Here is a 27,294-nt window from a genome sequence, read left to right as displayed (position 1 = left end):
AGATGTTCCCCTCAAAACATTCATGTTGATAAAGAACACAATACCGGTCGGTTTAGTTCACTACCAGATGTTCCCCTCAAAACATTCATGTTGATAAAGAACACAATACCGGTCGGTTTAGTTCACTACGAGATGTTCCCCTCAAAACATTCATGTTGATAAAGAACACAATACCGGTCGGTTTAGTTCACTACCAGATGTTCCCCTCAAAACATTCATGTTGATAAAGAACACAATACCGGTCGGTTTAGTTCACTACGAGATGTTCCCCTCAAAACATTCATGTTGATAAAGAACACAATACCGGTCGGTTTAGTTCACTACGAGATGTTCCCCTCAAAACATTCATGTTGATAAAGAACACAATACCGGTCGGTTTAGTTCACTACGAGATGTTCCCCTCAAAACATTCATGTTGATAAAGAACACAATACCGGTCGGTTTAGTTCACTACGAGATGTTCCCCTCAAAACATTCATGTTGATAAAGAACACAATACCGGTCGGTTTAGTTCACTACCAGATGTTCCCCTCAAAACATTCATGTTGATAAAGAACACAATACCGGTCGGTTTAGTTCACTACGAGATGTTCCCCTCAAAACATTCATGTTGATAAAGAACACAATACCGGTCGGTTTAGTTCACTACCAGATGTTCCCCTCAAAACATTCATGTTGATAAAGAACACAATACCGGTCGGTTTAGTTCACTACGAGATGTTCCCCTCAAAACATTCATGTTGATAAAGAACACAATACCGGTCGGTTTAGTTCACTACGAGATGTTCCCCTCAAAACATTCATGTTGATAAAGAACATAATACCGGTCGGTTTAGTTCACTACGAGATGTTCCCCTCAAAACATTCATGTTGATAAAGAACATAATACCGGTCGGTTTAGTTCACTACGAGATGTTCCCCTCAAAACATTCATGTTGATAAAGAACACAATACCGGTCGGTTTAGTTCACTACGAGATGTTCCCCTCAAAACATTCATGTTGATAAAGAACACAATACCGGTCGGTTTAGTTCACTACGAGATGTTCCCCTCAAAACATTCATGTTGATAAAGAACACAATACCGGTCGGTTTAGTTCACTACGAGATGTTCCCCTCAAAACATTCATGTTGATAAAGAACACAATACCGGTCGGTTTAGTTCACTACGAGATGTTCCCCTCAAAACATTCATGTTGATAAAGAACACAATACCGGTCGGTTTAGTTCACTACGAGATGTTCCCCTCAAAACATTCATGTTGATAAAGAACATAATACCGGTCGGTTTAGTTCACTACGAGATGTTCCCCTCAAAACATTCATGTTGATAAAGAACACAATACCGGTCGGTTTAGTTCACTACGAGATGTTCCCCTCAAAACATTCATGTTGATAAAGAACACAATACCGGTCGGTTTAGTTCACTACGAGATGTTCCCCTCAAAACATTCATGTTGATAAAGAACACAATACCGGTCGGTTTAGTTCACTACCAGATGTTCCCCTCAAAACATTCATGTTGATAAAGAACACAATACCGGTCGGTTTAGTTCACTACGAGATGTTCCCCTCAAAACATTCATGTTGATAAAGAACACAATACCGGTCGGTTTAGTTCACTACGAGATGTTCCCCTCAAAACATTCATGTTGATAAAGAACATAATACCGGTCGGTTTAGTTCACTACGAGATGTTCCCCTCAAAACATTCATGTTGATAAAGAACATAATACCGGTCGGTTTAGTTCACTACCAGATGTTCCCCTCAAAACATTCATGTTGATAAAGAACATAATACCGGTCGGTTTAGTTCACTACGAGATGTTCCCCTCAAAACATTCATGTTGATAAAGAACATAATACCGGTCGGTTTAGTTCACTACGAGATGTTCCCCTCAAAACATTCATGTTGATAAAGAACATAATACCGGTCGGTTTAGTTCACTACGAGATGTTCCCCTCAAAACATTCATGTTGATAAAGAACATAATACCGGTCGGTTTAGTTCACTACGAGATGTTCCCCTCAAAACATTCATGTTGATAAAGAACACAATACCGGTCGGTTTAGTTCACTACGAGATGTTCCCCTCAAAACATTCATGTTGATAAAGAACACAATACCGGTCGGTTTAGTTCACTACGAGATGTTCCCCTCAAAACATTCATGTTGATAAAGAACACAATACCGGTCGGTTTAGTTCACTACGAGATGTTCCCCTCAAAACATTCATGTTGATAAAGAACACAATACCGGTCGGTTTAGTTCACTACGAGATGTTCCCCTCAAAACATTCATGTTGATAAAGAACACAATACCGGTCGGTTTAGTTCACTACGAGATGTTCCCCTCAAAACATTCATGTTGATAAAGAACACAATACCGGTCGGTTTAGTTCACTACGAGATGTTCCCCTCAAAACATTCATGTTGATAAAGAACACAATACCGGTCGGTTTAGTTCACTACCAGATGTTCCCCTCAAAACATTCATGTTGATAAAGAACACAATACCGGTCGGTTTAGTTCACTACGAGATGTTCCCCTCAAAACATTCATGTTGATAAAGAACACAATACCGGTCGGTTTAGTTCACTACGAGATGTTCCCCTCAAAACATTCATGTTGATAAAGAACACAATACCGGTCGGTTTAGTTCACTACGAGATGTTCCCCTCAAAACATTCATGTTGATAAAGAACACAATACCGGTCGGTTTAGTTCACTACGAGATGTTCCCCTCAAAACATTCATGTTGATAAAGAACACAATACCGGTCGGTTTAGTTCACTACGAGATGTTCCCCTCAAAACATTCATGTTGATAAAGAACACAATACCGGTCGGTTTAGTTCACTACGAGATGTTCCCCTCAAAACATTCATGTTGATAAAGAACACAATACCGGTCGGTTTAGTTCACTACGAGATGTTCCCCTCAAAACATTCATGTTGATAAAGAACACAATACCGGTCGGTTTAGTTCACTACGAGATGTTCCCCTCAAAACATTCATGTTGATAAAGAACACAATACCGGTCGGTTTAGTTCACTATGAGATGTTCCCCTCAAAACATTCATGTTGATAAAGAACACAATACCGGTCGGTTTAGTTCACTACGAGATGTTCCCCTCAAAACATTCATGTTGATAAAGAACACAATACCGGTCGGTTTAGTTCACTACGAGATGTTCCCCTCAAAACATTCATGTTGATAAAGAACACAATACCGGTCGGTTTAGTTCACTACGAGATGTTCCCCTCAAAACATTCATGTTGATAAAGAACACAATACCGGTCGGTTTAGTTCACTACGAGATGTTCAAAACATATTTATTTTCATTTTATTATTCAAAAAACCCAAAGTATAAAAGTTTTCAAAGATATCTGTGTAGAAAACAGAGAGGAGTCTGGGATTAATCCATAAAGTATCATTTCATTCATAATTAAAGGAATATAGATCGTCAATGTGCTTTTACATGGTACACTATAAAACCCACAACTGTATCAGGAACAAAAAGTATTCAAAATATCCCACTGGTGTTTCCCCCCTATTCCCTTCATAGTGCAGACCCCTACTATCCCCTGTACTGCTTAGTGCACTACAGAGGGCTTCAGATTTGACCCCTACTGTCCCCTTAGTGCACTACATAGGGCTTCAGATTTGACCCCTACTGTCCCCTTAGTGCACTACATAGGGCTTCAGATTTGACCCCTACTGTCCCCTTAGTGCACTACATAGGGCTTCAGATTTGACCCCTACTCTCCCCTTAGTGCACTACATAGGGCTTCAGATTTGACCCCTACTCTCCCCTTAGTGCACTACATAGGGCTTCAGATTTGACCCCTACTGTCCCCTTAGTGCACTACATAGGGCTTCAGATTTGACCCCTACTATCCCCTTAGTGCACTACATAGGGCTTCAGATTTGACCCCTACTCTCCCCTTAGTGCACTACATAGGGCTTCAGATTTGACCCCTACTCTCCCCTTAGTGCACTACATAGGGCTTCAGATTTGACCCCTACTCTCCCCTTAGTGCACTACATAGGGCTTCAGATTTGACCCCTACTCTCCCCTTAGTGCACTACATAGGGCTTCAGATTTGACCCCTACTCTCCCCTTAGTGCACTAAATAGGGCTTCAGATTTGACCCCTACTGTCCCCTTAGTGCACTACATAGGGCTTCAGATTTGACCCCTACTGTCCCCTTAGTGCACTACATAGGGCTTCAGATTTGACCCCTACTGTCCCCTTAGTGCACTACATAGGGCTTCAGATTTGACCCCTACTCTCCCCTTAGTGCACTACATAGGGCTTCAGATTTGACCCCTACTGTCCCCTTAGTGCACTACATAGGGCTTCAGATTTGACCCCTACTGTCCCCTTAGTGCACTACATAGGGCTTCAGATTTGACCCCTACTCTCCCCTTAGTGCACTACATAGGGCTTCAGATTTGACCCCTACTCTCCCCTTAGTGCACTACATAGGGCTTCAGATTTGACCCCTACTCTCCCCTTAGTGCACTACATAGGGCTTCAGATTTGACCCCTACTGTCCCCTTAGTGCACTACATAGGGCTTCAGATTTGACCCCTACTGTCCCCTTAGTGCACTACATAGGGCTTCAGATTTGACCCCTACTCTCCCCTTAGTGCACTACATAGGGCTTCAGATTTGACCCCTCCATACATCAGTAACCAAAACATTCCACAGTCAGTTAGTGTTTCTCCAACGGCATCAACAGTCTCCGTAGAAACCATCAGAGTCGTCGATCCGACGACCTCGTTTATAGCCATCAGCTTTCTCCAGTGTATTAAAACTCTCCTATCAGAGCAGTGTATTAAAACTATCCTATCAGAACAGTGTATTAAAACTATCCTATCAGAACAGTGTATTAAAACTATCCTATCAGAGCAGTGTATTAAAACTATCCTATCAGAGCAGTGTATTAAAACTCTCCTATCAGAGCAGTGTATTTAAAACTATCCTATCAGAACAGTGTATTTAAAACTATCCTATCAGAACAGTGTATTTAAAACTATCCTTTCACAGCAGAAAATAATGTGCTTCACAGACACGAACGTCAGAGCAGGTGAAAGTTAAAATCAGTAAAAACATTTTCAGCATTTAAAAAGCTTTTGTCTTGGAGTGCACCAGTCTGTTTCTGAATATTCATGAAGCAGTCATTCAAACAGTCTGTCCCTGAATATTCATGAAGCAGTCATTCAAACAGTCTGTCTCTGAATATTCATGAAGCAGTCATTCAAACAGTGTGTCTTTGAATATTCATGAAGCAGTCATTCACCAGTCTGTCTTTGAATATTCATGAAGCAGTCATTCACCAGTCTGTCTCTGAATATTCATGAAGCAGTCATTCAAACAGTCTGTTTCTGAATATTCATGAAGCAGTCATTCAAACAGTCTGTTTCTGAATATTCATGAAGCAGTCATTCAAACAGTCTGTCTCTGAATATTCATGAAGCAGTCATTCAAACAGTCTGTCTCTGAATATTCATGAAGCAGTCATTCAAACAGTCTGTCTCTGAATATTCATGAAGCAGTCATTCAAACAGTCTGTCTCTGAATATTCATGAAGCAGTCATTCAACAGTCTGTCTCTCTGAATATTCATGAAGCAGTCATTCAAACAGTCTGTCTCTGAATATTCATGAAGCAGTCATTCAAACAGTCTGTCTCTGAATATTCATGAAGCAGTCATTCAAACAGTCTGTCTCTGAATATTCATGAAGCAGTCATTCCGGCTCTACTACAGGAAGTGAATATACATGTGACATTGGGAGTCATTTAGCAGACGCTCTTAACCAGAGCGACTTACAGGAGCCAGTAAGGCGCCTTGCTCAAGAGCACATCGGCAGATGTTCACTTTAGTCGGCTGGGGGATTTGAACCAGCGACCTTTCGTGTGTGTGTGTTATTTGGCGCTGGGGGGCAGGTAGTAAGGGTGGAAAAGTCTCTCGTCTGAACAGCTGCTGAGAGCGGTGTGTGTGTGTAGCAGTAACCGCGGGAACCGGGAGGTGAAGTAACTAACGAAGCCTTCGGGCACCTCCCCCAACGTCTCCTGGACCTCCGCTGGCAACTCGTGGTAGTGGTGCTTCTACAGACACAGAAACACACAGAGAGGAAGAGAGAGGGAGATGAAGACAGCAAGAGAGATGAAGACAGAGAGAGAGAGAGAGAGAGAGACAGGAAGAGGGAGAGACAGGAAGAGAGAGAGAGAGGAAAAGAGAGAGAGAGGGGGAGACAGGAAGAGGGAGAGAGAGAGATAGGACGAGAGAGAGATGAAGAAAGAGAGAGAGCGAGGGGGAGACAGGAAGAGGGAGAGAGAGAGATAGGACGAGAGAGGGAGAGACAGGAAGAGAGAGAGATGAAGAGAGATAGAGAGTTAGGAAGAGACAGGAAGAGAGAGGGAGAGAAAGGAAGTTAAACACTATCCTCCAACCATTTCAACATTTACCACTACTATAACACATTGTTGGACAGCTGAAAGAAAAACCGGCATGTTTCCCTTATTCCATGGACTCTACAAGGTGCTGAAAGCGTTCCACAGGGATGTTGAACTCCAATGCTTCCCACAGTTGGCTGGATGTCCTTTGGGTGGTGGACCATTCCTGATAAACACGGGAAACTGTTGAGTGTGAAAAACCCAGCAGCGTTGCAGTTCTTGACACACAAACCGGTGCTCCTGTCACCTACTATCGTACCCCGTTCAAAGGCACTTCAATATTTTGTCTTTCCCATTTACCCTCTGAATGGTACACATACACAATCCATGTCTCAATTGTCTCCAGGCTTAAACATCCTTCTTTAACCTGTCTCCTCCCCTCTTCATCTACACTGATTGAAGTGGATTTAACAAGTGACATCAATAAGGGATCATATCTTTCACCTGGAATCACCTGGAATCACCTGGTCAGTCTGTCATGGAAATAATTCTTAATGTTTTATATACTCAGTGTATACTAGACTATATATAACAGTATATATGTTTTGTATACTCAGTGTATACTAGACTATACTATATGTATTGCAGTATATATGTTTTGTATATACCCAGTGTATACTAGACTATACTATATATAACAGTATATATATGTTTGTATATACTCAGTGTATACTAGACTATACTATATATAACAGTGTATATGTTTTGAATGCTCAGTGTATACTAGACTATACTATATGTATTGCAGTATATATGTTTTGTATATACCCAGTGTATACTAGACTATACTATATATAACAGTATATATATGTTTGTATATGCCCAGTGTATACTAGACTGTACTATATATAACAGTATATATGTTTTGTATATACTCAGTGTATACTAGACTATACTATAACAGTATATATGTTTTGTATATGCCCAGTGTATACTAGACTATACTATATATAACAGTATATATGTTTTGTATATACTCAGTGTATACTATACTATATATAACAGTAAATATGTTTTGTATACTCAGTGTATACTAGACTGTACTATATATAACAGTATATATGTTTTGTATATACTCAGTGTATACTAGACTATACTATATATAACAGTATATATGTTTTGTATATACTCAGTGTATACTAGACTATACTATATATAACAGTATATATGTTTTTTATATACTCAGTGTATACTAGACTATACTATCTATAACAGGATATATGTTTTGTATACCCTGTGTATACTAGACAATACTATATATAACAGTATATATGTTTTGTATACTCCGTGTATACTAGACTATACTATATATGACAGTATATATGTTTTGTATATACCCTGTGTATACTAGACTATACTATATATAGCAGTATATATGTTTTGTATATACTCAGTGTATACTATACTATACTATATATAACAGTATATATGTTTTGTATACTCAGTGTATACCAGACTACACTATATATAGCAGTATATATGTTTTGTATATACCCTGTGTATACTAGACTATACTATATATAATAGTATATATGTTTTGTATATACGAGATGTACCTTATTCTTCATGCCTCGTGTGTGAACAGGTATATATACAGTGGGGAGAACAAGTATTTGATACACTGCCGATTATGCAGGTTTTCCTACTTACAAAGCATGTAGAGGTTTGTAATTTTTATCATAGGTACACTTCAACTGTGAGAGACGGAATCTAAAACAAAAATCCAGAAAATCACATTGTATGATTTTTAAGTAATTAATTTGCATTTTATTGCATGACATAAGTATTTGATACATCAGAAAAGCAGAACTTAATATTTGGTACAGAAACCTTTGTTTGCAATTACAGAGATCATACGTTTCCTGTAGTTCTTGACCAGGTTTGCACACACTGCAGCAGGGATTTTGGCCCACTCCTCCATACAGAACTTCTCCAGATCCTTCAGGTTTTGGGGCTGTCGCTGGGCAATACGGACTTTCAGCTCCCTCCAAAGATTTTCTATTGGGTTCAGGTCTGGAGACTGGCTAGGCCACTCCAGGACCTTGAGATGCTTCTTACGGAGCCACTACTTAGTTGCCCTGGCTGTGTGTTTTGGGTCGTTGTCATGCTGGAAGACCCAGCCACGACCCATCTTCAATGCTCTTACTGAGGGAAGGAGGTTGTTGGCCAAGATGTCGCAATACATGGCCCCATCCATCCTCCCCTCAATACGGTGCAGTCGTCCTGTCCCCATTGCAGAAAGGCATCCCCAAAGAATGATGTTTCCACCTCCATGCTTCACGGTTGGGATGGTGTTCTTGGGGTTGTACTCATCCTTCTTCTTCCTCCAAACACGGCGAGTGGAGTTTAGACCAAAAAGCTCTATTTTTGTCTCATCAGACCACATGACCTTCTCCCATTCCTCCTCTGGATCATCCAGATGGTCATTGGCAAACTTCAGACGGGCCTGGACATGCGCTGGCTTGAGCAGGGGGACCTTGCGTGCGCTGCAGGATTTTAATCCATGATGGCGTAGTGTGTTACTAATGGTTTTCTTTGAGACTGTGGTCCCAGCTCTCTTCAGGTCATTGACCAGGTCCTGCCGTGTAGTTCTGGGCTGATCCCTCACATTCCTCATGATCATTGATGCCCCACGAGGTGAGATCTTGCATGGAGCCCCAGACCGAGGGTGATTGACCGTCATCTTGAACTTCTTCCATTTTCTAATAATTGCGCCAACAGTTGTTGCCTTCTTACCAAGCTGCTTGCCTATTGTCCTGTAGCCCATCCCAGCCTTGTGCAGGTCTACAATTTATCCCTGATGTCCTTACACAGCTCTCTGGTCTTGGCCATTGTGGAGAGGTTGGAGTCTGTTTGATTGAGTGTGTGGACAGGTGTCTTTTATACAGGTAACGAGTTCAAACAGTTGCAGTTAATACAGGTAATGAGTGGAGAACAGGAGGGCTTCTTAAAGAAAAACTAACAGGTCTGTGAGAGCCGGAATTCTTACTGGTTGGTAGGTGATCAAATACTTATGTCATGCAATAAAATGCTAATTAATTACTTAAAAATCATACAATGTGATTTTCTGGATTTTTGTTTTAGATTCCGTCTCTCACAGTTGAAGTGTACCTATGATAAAAATTACAGACCTCTACATGCTTTGTAAGTAGGAAAACCTGCAAAATCGGCAGTGTATCAAATACTTGTTCTCCCCACTGTATATAGATAGAGATGACATAGAGATGACGTAGATACAGTGAACAGGTATATATTTAGTACATTCGGAAAGTATTCAGACCCCCTTGACTTTTCCAAATTCTGTTACGTTACAGCCTAATTCTAAAATGGATCACATTGTTTTTCCCCCTCATCAATCTACACACAATACCCCGTAATGACATCACAATACCCCATAATGACATCACAATACCCCATAATGACATCACAATACCCCATAATGACATCACAATACCCCATAATGACATCACAATACCCCATAATGACATCACAATAACCCATAATGACATCACAATACCCCATAATGACATCACAATAACCCATAATGACAAAGTAAAAAAAGTTTTTTAGAATTTTTTGCAAATGTATTAAAAATAAAAAACAGAAATACCTTATTTACATAAGTATTCAGAACCTTTACTATGAGACTCGAAATTGAGCTCAGATGCATCCTGCTTCCATTGATCATCCTTGAGATGTTTCTACAACTTGATTGGAATCCACCTGTGGTCAATTCAATTGATTGGACATGATTTGGAAAGGCACACACCTGTCTATATAGGTCCCACAGTTGACAGTGCATGTCAGAGTAAAAACCAACCCATGAGGTCGAAGGAATTGTCCGTAGAGCTCTGAGACGTGTTTTCTCTTTGTCATGATGGGCTATTGTGATGTCATGATGGGGTAGTGTGATGTCATGATGGGGTAGTGTGATGTCATGATGGAGTAGTGTGATGTCATGATGGGGTACTTGTGTGTAGATTGATGAGGATTTTTTCTCATTTAATCAATTTTAGATTAAGGCTGTAAAGTAACAAACTGTGGTAAAAGTCAAGGGGTCTGAATACTTTCCGATTGCTCTGTATGTACATATAACAGATATACCTTATTTCTCATGGCTCGGAGCAGGTCTCTGACTGAGTTCCCTTTATATGTCCTGAACTTCCTCAGGTCTGGAGAGAAAACACAGAGACAGATGAGTGATACCTGTCAGGTGTGTTACCTGTCTGGTGTGTTACCTGTCTGGTGTGTTACCTGTCTGGTGTGTTACCTGTCAGGTGTGTGTTACCTGTCAGGTGTGTGTTACCTGTCTGGTGTGGTACCTGTCTGGTGGGTTACCTGTCTGGTGTTACCTGTCTGGTGTGTTACCTGTCTGGTGTGTTACCTGTCTGGTGTGTTACCTGTCTGGTGTGTTACATGTCTGGTGTGTTACATGTCTGGTGTGTTACCTGTCTGGTGTGTTACCTGTCTGGTGTGTTACCTGTCTGGTGTGTTACCTGTCAGGTGTGTTACCTGTCTGGTGTGGTACCTGTCTGGTGTGTTACCTGTCTGGTGTGTTACCTGTCTGGTGTGTTACCTGTCTGGTGTGTTACCTGTCTGGTGTGTTACCTGTCTGGTGGGTTACCTGTCTGGTGTGTGTTACCTGTCTGGTGTGTTACCTGTCTGGTGGGTTACCTGTCTGGTGGGTTACCTGTCTGGTGTGGTAACTGTCTGGTGTGGTAACTGTCTGGTGTGGTAACTGTCTGGTGTGGTAACTGTCTGGTGTGTTACCTGTCTGGTGTGGTACCTGCCTGGTGTGTTACCTGTCTGGTGTGTTACCTGTCTGGTGTGGTACCTGCCTGGTGTGTTGTCTGGTGTGTGTTACCTGTCTGGTGTGGTACCTGCCTGGTGTGTTACCTGTCTGGTGTGTTACCTGTCTGGTGTGGTAACTGTCTGGTGTGTTACCTGTCTGGTGTGGTACCTGTCTGTTGTGGTACCTGTCTGGTGTGTTACCTGTCTGGTGTGGTAACTGTCTGGTGGGTTACCTGTCTGGTGGGTTACCTGTCTGGTGTGTTACCTGTCTGGTGGGTTACCTGTCTGGTGTGTGTTACCTGTCTGGTGTGTGTTACCTGTCTGGTGTGGTACCTGCCTGGTGTGTTACCTGTCTGGTGTGTTACCTGTCTGGTGGGTTACCTGTCTGGTGTGTGTTACCTGTCTGGTGTGTGTTACCTGTCTGGTGTGGTACCTGCCTGGTGTGTTACCTGTCTGGTGTGTTACCTGCCTGGTGTGTTACCTGTCTGGTGTGTGTTACCTGTCTGGTGTGTGTTACCTGTCTGGTGTGGTACCTGCCTGGTGTGTTACCTGTCTGGTGTGTTACCTGTCTGGTGGGTTACCTGTCTGGTGTGTTACCTGTCTGGTGGGTTACCTGTCTGGTGTGTGTTACCTGTCTGGTGTGTGTTACCTGTCTGGTGTGGTACCTGCCTGGTGTGTTACCTGTCTGGTGTGTTACCTGTCTGGTGGGTTACCTGTCTGGTGTGTTACCTGTCTGGTGGGTTACCTGTCTGGTGGGTTACCTGTCTGGTGTGTTACCTGCCTGGTGTGTTACCTGTCTGGTGTGTGTTACCTGTCTGGTGTGTGTTACCTGTCTGGTGTGGTACCTGCCTGGTGTGTTACCTGTCTGGTGTGTTACCTGTCTGGTGGGTTACCTGTCTGGTGGGTTACCTGTCTGGTGGGTTACCTGTCTGGTGTGTTACCTGCCTGGTGTGTTACCTGTCTGGTGTGTGTTACCTGTCTGGTGTGTGTTACCTGTCTGGTGTGGTACCTGCCTGGTGTGTTACCTGTCTGGTGTGTTACCTGTCTGGTGGGTTACCTGTCTGGTGTGTTACCTGTCTGGTGGGTTACCTGTCTGGTGTGTGTTACCTGTCTGGTGTGTGTTACCTGTCTGGTGTGGTACCTGCCTGGTGTGTTACCTGTCTGGTGTGTTACCTGTCTGGTGTGTTACCTGTCTGGTGTGTTACCTGTCTGGTGGGTTACCTGTCTGGTGGGTTACCTGTCTGGTGTGGTAACTGTCTGGTGTGGTAACTGTCTGGTGTGGTAACTGTCTGGTGTGGTAACTGTCTGGTGTGTTACCTGTCTGGTGTGTTACCTGTCTGGTGTGTTACCTGTCTGGTGTGGTACCTGTCTGGTGTGTTACCTGTCTGGTGTGTTACCTGTCTGGTGTTACCTGTCTGGTGTGTTACCTGTCTGGTGTGTTACCTGTCTGGTGTGTTACCTGTCTGGTGTGTTACATGTCTGGTGTGTTACATGTCTGGTGGGTTACCTGTCTGGTGGGTTACCTGTCTGGTGTGGTAACTGTCTGGTGTGGTAACTGTCTGGTGTGGTAACTGTCTGGTGTGGTAACTGTCTGGTGTGTTACCTGTCTGGTGTGTTACCTGTCTGGTGTGTTACCTGTCTGGTGTGGTACCTGTCTGGTGTGTTACCTGTCTGGTGTGTTACCTGTCTGGTGTTACCTGTCTGGTGTGTTACCTGTCTGGTGTGTTACCTGTCTGGTGTGTTACATGTCTGGTGTGTTACATGTCTGGTGTGTTACCTGTCTGGTGTGTTACCTGTCTGGTGTGTTACCTGTCTGGTGTGTTAACTGTCTGTAGTATAACAGAGATGTACGGTGTTACCTGTCTGGTGTGATACCTGGCTGGTGTGTGTTACCTGTCTGTAGTATGACAGAGATGTACGGTGTGTTACCTGTATGGTGTGGTACCTGTCTGGTGTTACCTGTCTGGTGGGTTACCTGTCTGGTGTGTTACCTGTCTGGTGGGTTACCTGTCTGGTGTGTTACCTGTCTGGTGTGTTACATGTCTGGTGTGGTACCTGTGTGGTGTGTTACCTGTCTGGTGTGTTACCTGTCTGGTGTGTTACCTGTCTGGTGTGGTACCTGTCTGGTGTGTTACCTGTCTGTAGTATAACAGAGATGTACGGTGTGTTACCTGTATGGTGTGTTACATGTCTGGTGTGGTACCTGTCTGGTGTGGTACCTGTCTGGTGTGGTACCTGTCTGGTGTGTTACCTGTCTGGTGTGTTACCTGTCTGGTGTGTTACCTGTATGGTGTGGTACCTGCCTGGTGTGTTACCTGTCTGGTGTGTTACCTGTCTGGTGTGTTACCTGTCTGTAGTATAACAGAGATGTACGGTGTGTTACCTGTATGGTGTGGTACCTGTCTGGTGTGTTACATGTCTGGTGTGGTACCTGTCTGGTGGGTTACCTGTCTGGTGGGTTACCTGTCTGGTGTGGTAACTGTCTGGTGTGGTACCTGTCTGGTGTGTTACCTGTCTGGTGTGTTAACTGTCTGTAGTATAACAGAGATGTACGGTGTGTTACCTTTATGGTGTGGTACCTGTCTAGTGGGTTACCTGTCTGGTGTGTAACCTGTCTGGTGTGGTACCTGTCTGGTGTGTCACCTGTCTGGTGTGTTAACTGTCTGTAGTATAACAGAGATGTACGGTGTGTTACCTGTATGGTGTGGTACCTGTCTGGTGGGTTACCTGTCTGGTGGGTTACCTGTCTGGTGTGGTACCTGTCTGGTGTGTTACCTGTCTGGTGTGTTACCTGTCTGGTGTGTTACCTGTATGGTGTGGAAACTGTCTGGTGTGGTAACTGTGTGGTGTGTTACCTGTATGGTGTGTTACCTGTCTGGTGTGGAAACTGTCTGGTGTTACCTGTCTGGTGTGTTACCTGTATGGTGTGTTACCTGTATGGTGTGGTAACTGTCTGGTGTGGTAACTGTCTGGTGTGTTACCTGTCTGGTGGGTTACCTGTCTGGTATGTTACCTGTCTGGTGTGTTACCTGTCTGCAGAGGAACAGAGATGCGCATTCTCCAGTTGGTTCGTACTACAGCTCTGCCAGCCGTCTCCAGCCTCACCACCATGGTGCTGTCTGTGGGTTCCTTCTCTATACGGTCACTCACATCCTAACACACACACACACACACACACACACACACACACACACACACACACACACACACACACACACACACACACACACACACACACACACACACACACACACACACACACACACACACACACACACACACACACACAACACACACACACACACACACACACACACACACACACACGGTTAAAATGTCATAGTACTATCAACGGGGTCATCCACTCAAATATAAGAAGGAAAGAAGGAGATAAAGGAAATAAAGAAGGAAAGGAAACAAAGAAGGAAAGAAGGAAAGGAAATAAAGAAGGAAAGGAAACAAAGAAGGAAAGGAAACAAAGAAGGAAAGGACACTATCTTAGGAAACAACTGAAAATCGATCTCTTCAAAGAGCACCTTGGTTGAACCCCACTAGCAACACCCTAGCAACCCCAAATCTGTTTTACAACTATTTACGAAAACTACCCCCTCACTTCTCAATACCCAATCAGACTACTAGTAGGGTATTCAGACCCCCCCTCACTTCTCAATACCCAATCAGACTACTAGTAGGGTATTCAGACCCCCCTCACTTCTCAATACCCACTCAGACTACTAGTAGGGTATTCAGACCCCCCTCACTTCTCAATACCCAATCAGACTACTAGTAGGGTATTCAGACCCCCCTCACTTCTCAATACCCAATCAGACTACTAGTAGGGTATTCAGACCCCCCCTCACTTCTCAATACCCAATCAGACTACTAGTAGGGTATTCAGACCCCCCCTCACTTCTCAATACCCAATCAGACTACTAGTAGGGTATTCAGACCCCCCTCACTTCTCAATACCCAATCAGACTACTAGTAGGGTATTCAGACCCCCCTCACTTCTCAATACCCAATCAGACTACTAGTAGGGTATTCAGACCCCCCTCACTTCTCAATACCCAATCAGACTACTAGTAGGGTATTCAGACCCCCCTCACTTCTCAATACCCAATCAGACTACTAGTAGGGTATTCAGACCCCCCCCTCACTTCTCAATACCCAATCAGACTACTAGTAGGGTATTCAGACCCCCCTCACTTCTCAATACCCAATCAGACTACTAGTAGGGTATTCAGACCCCCCTCACTTCTCAATACCCAATCAGACTACTAGTAGGGTATTCAGACCCCCCCTCACTTCTCAATACCCAATCAGACTACTAGTAGGGTATTCAGACCCCCCCTCACTTCTCAATACCCAATCAGACTACTAGTAGGGTATTCAGACCCCCCTCACTTCTCAATACCCAATCAGACTACTAGTAGGGTATTCAGACCCCCCCTCACTTCTCAATACCCAATCAGACTACTAGTAGGGTATTCAGACCCCCCCTCACTTCTCAATACCCAATCAGACTACTAGTAGGGTATTCAGACCCCCCTCACTTCTCAATACCCAATCAGACTACTAGTAGGGTATTCAGACCCCCCCTCACTTCTCAATACCCAATCAGACTACTAGTAGGGTATTCAGACCCCCCCTCACTTCTCAATACCCAATCAGACTACTAGTAGGGTATTCAGACCCCCCTCACTTCTCAATACCCAATCAGACAACTAGTAGGGTATTCAGACCCCCCCTCACTTCTCAATACTCAATCAGACTACTAGTAGGGTATTCAGACCCCCCCTCACTTCTCAATACCCAATCAGACTACTAGTAGGATATTCAGACCCCACCCCTCACTTCTCAATACCCAATCAGACTACTAGTAGGGTATTCAGAACCCCCTCACTTCTCAATACCCAATCAGACTACTAGTAGGATATTCAAACCCACCCCTCACTTCTCAATACCCAATCAGACTACTAGTAGGGTATTCAGACCCCCCCTCACTTCTCAATACCCAATCAGACTACTAGTAGGGTATTCAGACCCCCCTCACTTCTCAATACCCAATCAGACTACTAGTAGGGTATTCAGACCCCCCCTCACTTCTCAATACCCAATCAGACTACTAGTAGGGTATTCAGACCCCCCCTCACTTCTCAATACCCAATCAGACTACTAGTAGGGTATTCAGACCCCCCCTCACTTCTCAATACCCAATCAGACTACTAGTAGGGTATTCAGACCCCCCTCACTTCTCAATACTTAATCAGACTACTAGTAGGGTATTCAGACCCCCCCTCACTTCTCAATACCCAATCAGACTACTAGTAGGGTATTCAGACCCCTCCTCACTTCTCAATACCCAATCAGACTACTAGTAGGGTATTCAGACCCCCCACCTCACTTCTCAATACCCAATCAGACTACTAGTAGGGTATTCAGACCCCCCTCACTTCTCAATACCCAATCAGGCTACTAGTAGGGTATTCAGACCCCCCTCACTTCTCAATACCCAATCAGACTACTAGTAGGGTATTCAGACCCCCCTCACTTCTCAATACCCAATCAGACTACTAGTAGGGTATTCAGACCCCCCCTCACTTCTCAATACCCAATCAGACTACTAGTAGGGTATTCAGACCCCCCTCACTTCTCAATACCCAATCAGACTACTAGTAGGGTATTCAGACCCCCCTCACTTCTCAATACCCAATCAGACTACTAGTAGGGTATTCAGACCCCCCTCACTTCTCAATACCCAATCAGACTACTAGTAGGGTATTCAGACCCCCCTCACTTCTCAATACCCAATCAGACTACTAGTAGGGTATTCAGACCCCCCCTCACTTCTCAATACCCAATCAGACTACTAGTAGGGTATTCAGACCCCCCTCACTTCTCAATACCCAATCAGACTACTAGTAGGGTATTCAGACCCCCCTCACTTCTCAATACCCAATCAGACTACTAGTAGGGTATTCAGACCCCCCCTCACTTCTCAATACCCAATCAGACTACTAGTAGGGTATTCAGACCCCCCCTCACTTCTCAATACCCAATCAGACTACTAGTAGGGTATTCAGACCCCCCTCACTTCTCAATACCCAATCAGACTACTAGTAGGGTATTCAGACCCCCCCTCACTTCTCAATACCCAATCAGACTACTAGTAGGGTATTCAGACCCCCCCTCACTTCTCAATACCCAATCAGACTACTAGTAGGGTATTCAGACCCCCCTCACTTCTCAATACCCAATCAGACTACTAGTAGGGTATTCAGACCCCCCCTCACTTCTCAATACCCAATCAGACTACTAGTAGGGTATTCAGACCCCCCCTCACTTCTCAATACCCAATCAGACTACTAGTAGGGTATTCAGACCCCCCTCACTTCTCAATACCCAATCAGACAACTAGTAGGGTATTCAGACCCCCCCTCACTTCTCAATACTCAATCAGACTACTAGTAGGGTATTCAGACCCCCCCTCACTTCTCAATACCCAATCAGACTACTAGTAGGATATTCAGACCCCACCCCTCACTTCTCAATACCCAATCAGACTACTAGTAGGGTATTCAGAACCCCCTCACTTCTCAATACCCAATCAGACTACTAGTAGGATATTCAAACCCACCCCTCACTTCTCAATACCCAATCAGACTACTAGTAGGGTATTCAGACCCCCCCTCACTTCTCAATACCCAATCAGACTACTAGTAGGGTATTCAGACCCCCCTCACTTCTCAATACCCAATCAGACTACTAGTAGGGTATTCAGACCCCCCCTCACTTCTCAATACCCAATCAGACTACTAGTAGGGTATTCAGACCCCCCCTCACTTCTCAATACCCAATCAGACTACTAGTAGGGTATTCAGACCCCCCCTCACTTCTCAATACCCAATCAGACTACTAGTAGGGTATTCAGACCCCCCTCACTTCTCAATACTTAATCAGACTACTAGTAGGGTATTCAGACCCCCCCTCACTTCTCAATACCCAATCAGACTACTAGTAGGGTATTCAGACCCCTCCTCACTTCTCAATACCCAATCAGACTACTAGTAGGGTATTCAGACCCCCCACCTCACTTCTCAATACCCAATCAGACTACTAGTAGGGTAGTCAGACCCCCCTCACTTCTAAATACCCAATCAGACTACTAGTAGGGTATTCAGACCCCCCTCACTTCTCAATACCCAATCAGACTACTAGTAGGGTATTCAGACCCCCCTCACTTCTCAATACCCAATCAGACTACTAGTAGGGTATTCAGACCCCCCCTCACTTCTCAATACCCAATCAGACTACTAGTAGGGTATTCAGAACCCCCTCACTTCTCAATACCCAATCAGACTACTAGTAGGATATTCAGACCCCACCCCTCACTTCTCAATACCCAATCAGACTACTAGTAGGGTATTCAGACCCCCCCTCACTTCTCAATACCCAATCAGACTACTAGTAGGGTATTCAGACCCCCCCCTCACTTCTCAATACCCAATCAGACTACTAGTAGGGTATTCAGACCCCCCTCACTTCTCAATACCCAATCAGACTACTAGTAGGGTATTCAGACCCCCCTCACTTCTCAATACCCAATCACACTACTAGTAGGGTATTCAGACCCCCCCCCTCACTTCTCAATACCCAATCAGACTACTAGTAGGGTATTCAGACCCCCCTCACTTCTCAATACCCCATCAGACTACTAGTAGGGTATTCAGACCCCCCTCACTTCTCAATACCCAATCAGACTACTAGTAGGGTATTCAGACCCCCCCTCACTTCTCAATACACCATCAGACTACTAGTAGGGTATTCAGACCCCCCCCCCTCACTTCTCAATACCCAATCAGACTACTAGTAGGGTATTCAGACCCCCCCTCACTTCTCAATACCCAATCAGACTACTAGTAGGGTATTCAGACCCCCCCCCCCCACCCTCACTTCTCAATACCCAATAGAGAGAGAGAGAGAGAGATAGGGGTAAGGAGGTAGAGGTAGGGAGGTAGGGGTAAGGAGGTAGAGGTAGGGAGGTAGGGTTAAGGAGGTAGAGGTAGGGAAGTAGAGGTAGAGGTAGTGGTAGGGGTGGGGAGGTAGAGAGGTAGAGGTAGAGGAAGGGGTAGGGAGGAAGAGGTAGGGGTAGAGATGTAGGGAGGGAGGTACCTGGAAGAACTGTAGTTGTTTATCAGGGCTCCAGAAGAACGGGTGTTTAAGAATAGAGGAAGTGGAGGGGCGGGACACTGGATCGCTGCTGATCATTCGCTCTATCAGGTCCCGCGCTATGACGTCGTCTGACGGACACACGACACAGCCCATTAGAACCTACGCTCTCAATAGGAATCACAGAACCTCTATCACAGAGTCTCTAAACGACAAACGACACACCCACCATGCACATCTTCCAGGAAGTGTGTGAGGAAGTATTCCCCGGTCAGGATGTTAGCTTGGCGTCGTAGCGTGTCACCAAACGGGTGTTGCCCCCTACTGACCACGTAGTAGAACACACAGCCTGCTGAGAATACATCCACCGCCTGGTCACAACGGGTCTAGAGAGAGAAACGACAGATTTAGAAGACTGTAGAACACAGGAAGTAGTATTATAGTAGTAGTAGAACACACTAGAGAGAGGGAGGAGTAGTATTATAGTAGTAGTAGAACACACTAGAGATAGGGAGGAGTAGTATTATAGTAGTAGTAGAACACACTAGAGAGAGGGAGGAGTAGTATTATAGTAGTAGTAGTACACACTAGAGAGAGGGAGGAGTAGTATTATAGTAGTAGTAAAACACACTAGAGAGAGGGAGGAGTAGTATTATAGTAGTAGTAGAACACTAGAGAGAGGAGTAGTATTATAGTAGTAGTAGAACACACTAGAGAGAGGGAGGAGTAGTATTATAGTAGTAGTAGAACACACTAGAGAGAGGGAGGAGTAGTATTATAGTAGTAGTAGAACAGACTAGAGAGAGGAGTAGTATTATGGTAGTATTAGAACACACTAGAGAGAGGAGTAGTATTATAGTAGTAGTAGAACACACTAGAGAGAGGGAGGAGAAGTATTATAGTAGTAGTAGAACACACTAGAGAGAGGGAGGAGTAGTATTATAGTAGTAGTAGAACACACTAGAGAGAGGGAGGAGTAGTATTATAGTAGTAGTAGAACACACTAGAGAGAGGGAGGAGTAGTATTATAGTAGTAGTAGAACACACTAGAGAGAGGGAGGAGTAGTATTATAGTAGTAGTAGAACACACTAGAGAGAGGGAGGAGTAGTATTATAGTAGTAGTAGAACACACTAGAGAGAGGGAGGAGTAGTATTATAGTAGTAGTAGAACACACTAGAGAGAGGGAGGAGTAGTATTATAGTAGTAGTAGAACACACTAGAGAGAGGGAGGAGTAGTATTATAGTAGTAGTAGTACACACTAGAGAGAGGGAGGAGTAGTATTATAGTAGTAGTAGAACACACTAGAGAGAGGGAGGAGTAGTATTATAGTAGTAGTAGAACACACTAGAGAGAGGGAGGAGTAGTATTATAGTAGTAGTAGAACACACTAGAGAGAGGGAGGAGTAGTATTATAGTAGTAGTAGAACACACTAGAGAGAGGGAGGAGTAGTATTATAGTAGTAGTAGAACACACTAGAGAGAGGGAGGAGTAGTATTATAGTAGTAGTAGAACACACTAGAGAGAGGAGTAGTATTATAGTAGTCGTAGAACACACTAAAGAGAGGGAGGAGTAGTATTATAGTAGTAGTAGAACACACTAGAGAGAGGGAGGAGTAGTATTATAGTAGTAGTAGAACACACTAGAGAGAGAGAGGAGTAGTATTATAGTAGTAGTAGAACACACTAGAGAGAGGGAGGAGTAGTATTATAGTAGTAGTAGAACACACTAGAGAGAGGGAGGAGTAGTATTATAGTAGTAGTAGAACACTAGAGGGAGGAGTAGTATTATAGTAGTAGTCTAGAGAGAGGGAGGAGTAGTATTATAGTAGTAGTAGAACACACTAGAGAGAGGGAGGAGTAGTATTATAGTAGTAGTAGAACACACTAGAGAGAGGGAGGAGTAGTATTATAGTAGTAGTAGTACACACTAGAGAGAGGGAGGAGTAGTATTATAGTAGTAGTAGAACACACTAGAGAGAGGGAGGAGTAGTATTATAGTAGTAGTAGAACACACTAGAGAGAGGGAGGAGTAGTATTATAGTAGTAGTAGAACACACTAGAGAGAGGGAGGAGTAGTATTATAGTAGTAGTAGAACACACTAGAGAGAGGGAGGAGTAGTATTATAGTAGTAGTAGAACACACTAGAGAGAGGGAGGAGTAGTATTATAGTAGTAGTAGAACACACTAGAGAGAGGGAGGAGTAGTATTATAGTAGTAGTAGAACACACTAGAGAGAGGGAGGAGTAGTATTATAGTAGTAGTAGAACACACTAGAGAGAGGGAGGAGTAGTATTATAGTAGTAGTAGAACACACTAGAGAGAGGGAGGAGTAGTATTATAGTAGTAGTAGAACACACTAGAGAGAGGGAGGAGTAGTATTATAGTAGTAGTAGAACACACTAGAGAGAGGGAGGAGTAGTATTATAGTAGTAGTAGAACACACTAGAGAGAGGGAGGAGTAGTATTATAGTAGTAGTAGAACACACTAGAGAGAGGGAGGAGTAGTATTATAGTAGTAGTAGAACACACTAGAGAGAGGGAGGAGTAGTATTATAGTAGTAGTAGAACACACTAGAGAGAGGGAGGAGTAGTATTATAGTAGTAGTAGAACACACTAGAGAGAGGGAGGAGTAGTATTATAGTAGTAGTAGAACACACTAGAGAGAGGGAGGAGTAGTATTATAGTAGTAGTAGAACACACTAGAGAGAGGGAGGAGTAGTATTATAGTAGTAGTAGAACACACTAGAGAGAGGGAGGAGTAGTATTATAGTAGTAGTAGTAGAACACACTAGAGAGAGGGAGGAGGAGTATTATAGTAGTAGTAGAACACACTAGAGAGAGGGAGGAGTAGTATTATAGTAGTAGTAGAACACACTAGAGAGAGGGAGGAGTAGTATTATAGTAGTAGTAGAACACACTAGAGAGGGAGGAGTAGTATTATAGTAGTAGTAGAACACACTAGAGAGAGGGAGGAGTAGTATTATAGTAGTAGTAGAATACACTAGAGAGGAGTAGTATTATAGTAGTAGTAGAACACACTAGAGAGAGGGAGGAGTAGTATTATAGTAGTAGTAGAATACACTAGAGAGGAGTAGTATTATAGTAGTAGTAGAACACACTAGAGAGAGGGAGGAGTAGTATTATAGTAGTAGTAGAACACACTAGAGAGAGGGAGGAGTAGTATTATAGTAGTAGTAGAACACACTAGAGAGAGGAGTAGTATTATAGTAGTTGTAGAACACACTAGAGAGAGGGAGGAGTAGTATTATAGTAGTAGTAGAACACACTAGAGAGAGGGAGGAGTAGTATTATAGTAGTAGTAGAACACACTAGAGAGAGGGAGGAGTAGTATTATAGTAGTAGTAGAACACACTAGAGAGATGGAGGAGTAGTATTATAGTAGTAGTAGAACACACTAGAGAGAGGGAGGAGTAGTATTATAGTAGTTGTAGAACACACTAGAGAGAGGGAGGAGTAGTATTATAGTAGTAGTAGAACACACGAGAGAGAGAGAGGAGTAGTATTTTAGTAGTATTATAGTAGTATTGTAGTAGTAGTAGAACCCAGTAGAACAAACAGACTGCTGTATATAAATATTATTAATTCATTATTTTATTCACTTTGTTCCAGTGTTCCACTCAATGAAGACACTCACACTGATAGTCTGTCTGTACGTCTGTATGTCTGTCTGTCGTTCTGTCTGTCTGTCATTCTGTCTGTCTGTCATTCTGTCTGTCTGTCATTCTGTCTGTCGTTCTATCTGTCTGCCTGTCTGTCTGTCTGTCTGTCTGTCTGTCTGTCTGTCTGTCTGTCTGTCTGTCTGTCTGTCTGTCTGTCTGTCTGTCTGTCTGTCTGTCTGTGACCCTGTGTGTGGTTATACACTACCAGGTTATATATACACACTACCAGGTTATGTGTGTGTGTGTGTGTGTGTGTGTGTGTGTGTGTGTGTGTGTGTGTGTGTGTGTGTGTGTGTGTGTGTGTGTGTGTGTGTGTGTGTGTGTGTGTGTGTGTCTCTCTCACCGGGTTATTTCCCGGTGTGTCCAGCAGTACTTCCGGGGCGATCCACCCCTCTGTCCCCGGTATCCCCGAGCGGAGAGAGAAACTAGTCCTTCCCTCAGGGATCTTTTTACACAGGCCGAAGTCTGATATCAGCGCTCTCACCCTTCCCAGAGGCCCCGGCTGAGACAACAGGATGTTACGAGGCTTCAGATCCCTGTGGACTGGAGACCGGAGAGAGAGAAAACCCTGGATGAGGAGGTGTGTTGGGTGAGACAGACAGACAGGAAGGCAGACAGACAGACAGACAGACAGACAGACAGACAGACAGACAGACAGACAGACAGACAGACAGACAGACAGACAGACAGACAGACAGCTGTATATAGTACCTATGTTCAGTGAGTGGAGGTGGCTGAGACCACACATGGTCAGACAGACAGACAGACAGACAGACAGACAGACAGACAGACAGACAGACAGACAGACAGACAGACAGACAGACAGACAGACAGACAGCTGTATATAGTACCTATGTTCAGTGAGTGGAGGTGGCTGAGACCACACACGGTCAGACAGACAGACAGACAGACAGACAGACAGACAGACAGACAGACAGACAGACAGACAGACAGACAGGCAGACAGACAGACAGACAGACAGCTGTATATAGTACCTATGTTCAGTGAGTGGAGGTGACTGAGACCACACATGGTCAGACAGACAGACAGACAGACAGACAGACAGACAGACAGACAGACAGACAGACAGACAGACAGACAGACAGACAGCTGTATATAGTACCTATGTTCAGTGAGTGGAGGTGGCTGAGACCACACATGGTCAGACAGACAGACAGACAGACAGACAGACAGACAGACAGACAGACAGACAGACAGACAGACAGACAGACAGACAGCTGTATATAGTACCTATGTTCAGTGAGTGGAGGTGGCTGAGACCACACACGGTCAGACAGACAGACAGACAGACAGACAGACAGACAGACAGACAGACAGACAGACAGACAGACAGACAGACAGCTGTATATAATACCTATGTTCAGTGAGTGGAGGTGGCTGAGACCACACACGGTCAGACAGACAGACAGACAGACAGACAGACAGACAGACAGACAGACAGACAGCTGTATATAGTACCTATGTTCAGTGAGTGGAGGTGGCTGAGACCACACACGGTCAGACAGACAGACAGACAGACAGACAGACAGACAGACAGACAGACAGACAGACAGACAGACAGCTGTATATAGTACCTATGTTCAGTGAGTGGAGGTGACTGAGACCACACATGGTCAGACAGACAGACAGACAGACAGACAGACAGACAGACAGACAGGCAGACAGACAGACAGACAGCTGTATATAGTACCTATGTTCAGTGAGTGGAGGTGACTGAGACCACACATGGTCAGACAGACAGACAGACAGACAGACAGACAGACAGACAGACAGACAGACAGACAGACAGACAGCTGTATATAGTACCTATGTTCAGTGAGTGGAGGTGGCTGAGACCACACATGGTCAGACAGACAGACAGACAGACAGACAGACAGACAGACAGACAGACAGACAGCTGTATATAATACCTATGTTCAGTGAGTGGAGGTGGCTGAGACCACACATGGTCAGACAGACAGACAGACAGACAGACAGACAGACAGACAGACAGACAGACAGACAGACAGACAGACAGACAGACAGACAGACAGCTGTATATAGTACCTATGTTCAGTGAGTGGAGGTGGCTGAGACCACACACGGTCAGACAGACAGACAGACAGACAGACAGACAGACAGACAGACAGACAGACAGACAGACAGACAGACAGACAGGCAGACAGACAGACAGACAGACAGCTGTATATAGTACCTATGTTCAGTGAGTGGAGGTGGCTGAGACCACACATGGTCAGACAGACAGACAGACAGACAGACAGACAGACAGACAGACAGACAGACAGACAGACAGACAGACAGACAGCTGTATATAGTACCTATGTTCAGTGAGTGGAGGTGACTGAGACCACACATGGTCAGACAGACAGACAGACAGACAGACAGACAGACAGACAGACAGACAGACAGACAGTACCTATGTTCAGTGAGTGGAGGTGGCTGAGACCACACACGGTCAGACAGACAGACAGACAGACAGACAGACAGACAGACAGACAGACAGACAGACAGACAGACAGACAGACAGCTGTATATAGTACCTATGTTCAGTGAGTGGAGGTGGCTGAGACCACACATGGTCTGTTGTAGTACAGTGACAGGGCTGAGACCAGCGTGGCACGACGGATCTTCCACATACTGGGGACAGTAGAGAACACACAGGTAATATACATTACACACTATCAGGTTATATACATTACATATACACACTATCACATTACACTACCAGGTTATATACATTACATATACACACTATCAGGTTATATACATTATCAGGTTATATATATTATCAGGTTATATATATACACACACTACCAGGTTATATATACACACTACCAGGTTATATATACACACTACCAGGTTATATATACACACTACCAGGTTATATATACACTACCAGGTTATATATACACACTACCAGGTTATATATACACACTACCAGGTTATATATATACACTACTAGGTTATATATATACACTACCAGGTTATATATACACTACCAGGTTATATATATACACTATCAGGTTATATATACACACTACCAGGTTATATATATACACTACCAGGTTATATATACACACTACCAGGTTATATATATACACTACTAGGTTATATATATACACTACCAGGTTATATATACACTACCAGGTTATATATATACACTACCAGGTTATATATACACACTACCAGGTTATATATATACACTACTAGGTTATATATATACACTACCAGGTTATATATACACTACCAGGTTATATATATACACTATCAGGTTATATATACACACTACCAGGTTATATATATACACTATCAGGTTATATACATTACATATACACACTATCAAGTTATATACATTACACACTATCAGGTTATATACATTACATATACACACTATCAGGTTATATACATTATCAGGTTATATATATTATCAGGTTATATATATACACACTACCAGGTTATATATACACACTACCAGGTTATATATACACTACCAGGTTATATATACACTACCAGGTTATATATATACACTACCAGGTTATATATACACACTACCAGGTTATATATACACACTACCAGGTTATATATACACACTACCAGGTTATATATACACACTACCAGGTTATATATACACACTACCAGGTTATATATACACTACCAGGTTATATATACACACTACCAGGTTATATATACACTACCAGGTTATATATATACACTACCAGGTTATATATACACACTACCAGGTTATATATATACACTATCAGGTTATACACACTACCAGGTTATATATACACTACCAGGTTATATATATACACACACTACCAGGTTATATATATACACTACCAGGTTATATATATACACTACCAGGTTATATATATACACTACCAGGTTATATATATACACACACTACCAGGTTATATATATACACTACCAGGTTATATATATACACACACTACCAGGTTATATATATACACTACCAGGTTATATATACACTACCAGGTTATATATATACACTACCAGGTTATATATACACACTACCAGGTTATATATACACACTACCAGGTTATATATACACTACCAGGTTATATATACACTACCAGGTTATATATACACACTACCAGGTTATATATACACACTACCAGGTTATATATATACACTACCAGGTTAT

General features: G+C 43.4%; 1 protein-coding gene across 3 annotated transcripts in view; it reads right to left on the bottom strand.

Moving 5' to 3' along the window:
- Positions 1–3,306: 3,306 nt before the first annotated feature.
- ern2 (endoplasmic reticulum to nucleus signaling 2) overlaps positions 3,307–27,294 on the bottom strand; it is a 69,879-nt gene continuing 45,891 nt past the window's right edge. For all 3 annotated transcript variants that reach the window (XM_071390239.1, XM_071390241.1, XM_071390242.1), the window contains exons 17-23: positions 25,670–25,766; positions 23,452–23,651; positions 19,652–19,808; positions 19,426–19,553; positions 14,283–14,406; positions 10,567–10,634; positions 3,307–6,114 (exon numbers count right to left, since the gene is read on the bottom strand). In XM_071390239.1, the coding sequence (XP_071246340.1) occupies positions 5,932–6,114; positions 10,567–10,634; positions 14,283–14,406; positions 19,426–19,553; positions 19,652–19,808; positions 23,452–23,651; positions 25,670–25,766 (957 nt within the window). In that variant the 3' untranslated portion in view covers positions 3,307–5,931. The remainder of the gene's footprint in view (positions 6,115–10,566; positions 10,635–14,282; positions 14,407–19,425; positions 19,554–19,651; positions 19,809–23,451; positions 23,652–25,669; positions 25,767–27,294) is intronic.

This window comes from Salvelinus alpinus, chromosome 2 (assembly GCF_045679555.1).
Source record: "Salvelinus alpinus chromosome 2, SLU_Salpinus.1, whole genome shotgun sequence".
NCBI classification, from domain to species: Eukaryota; Metazoa; Chordata; class Actinopteri; order Salmoniformes; family Salmonidae; genus Salvelinus; species Salvelinus alpinus.
The sequence above is the reverse complement of the archived record's forward strand: the minus strand, read 5'-3'. Positions and strand labels throughout refer to the sequence as shown.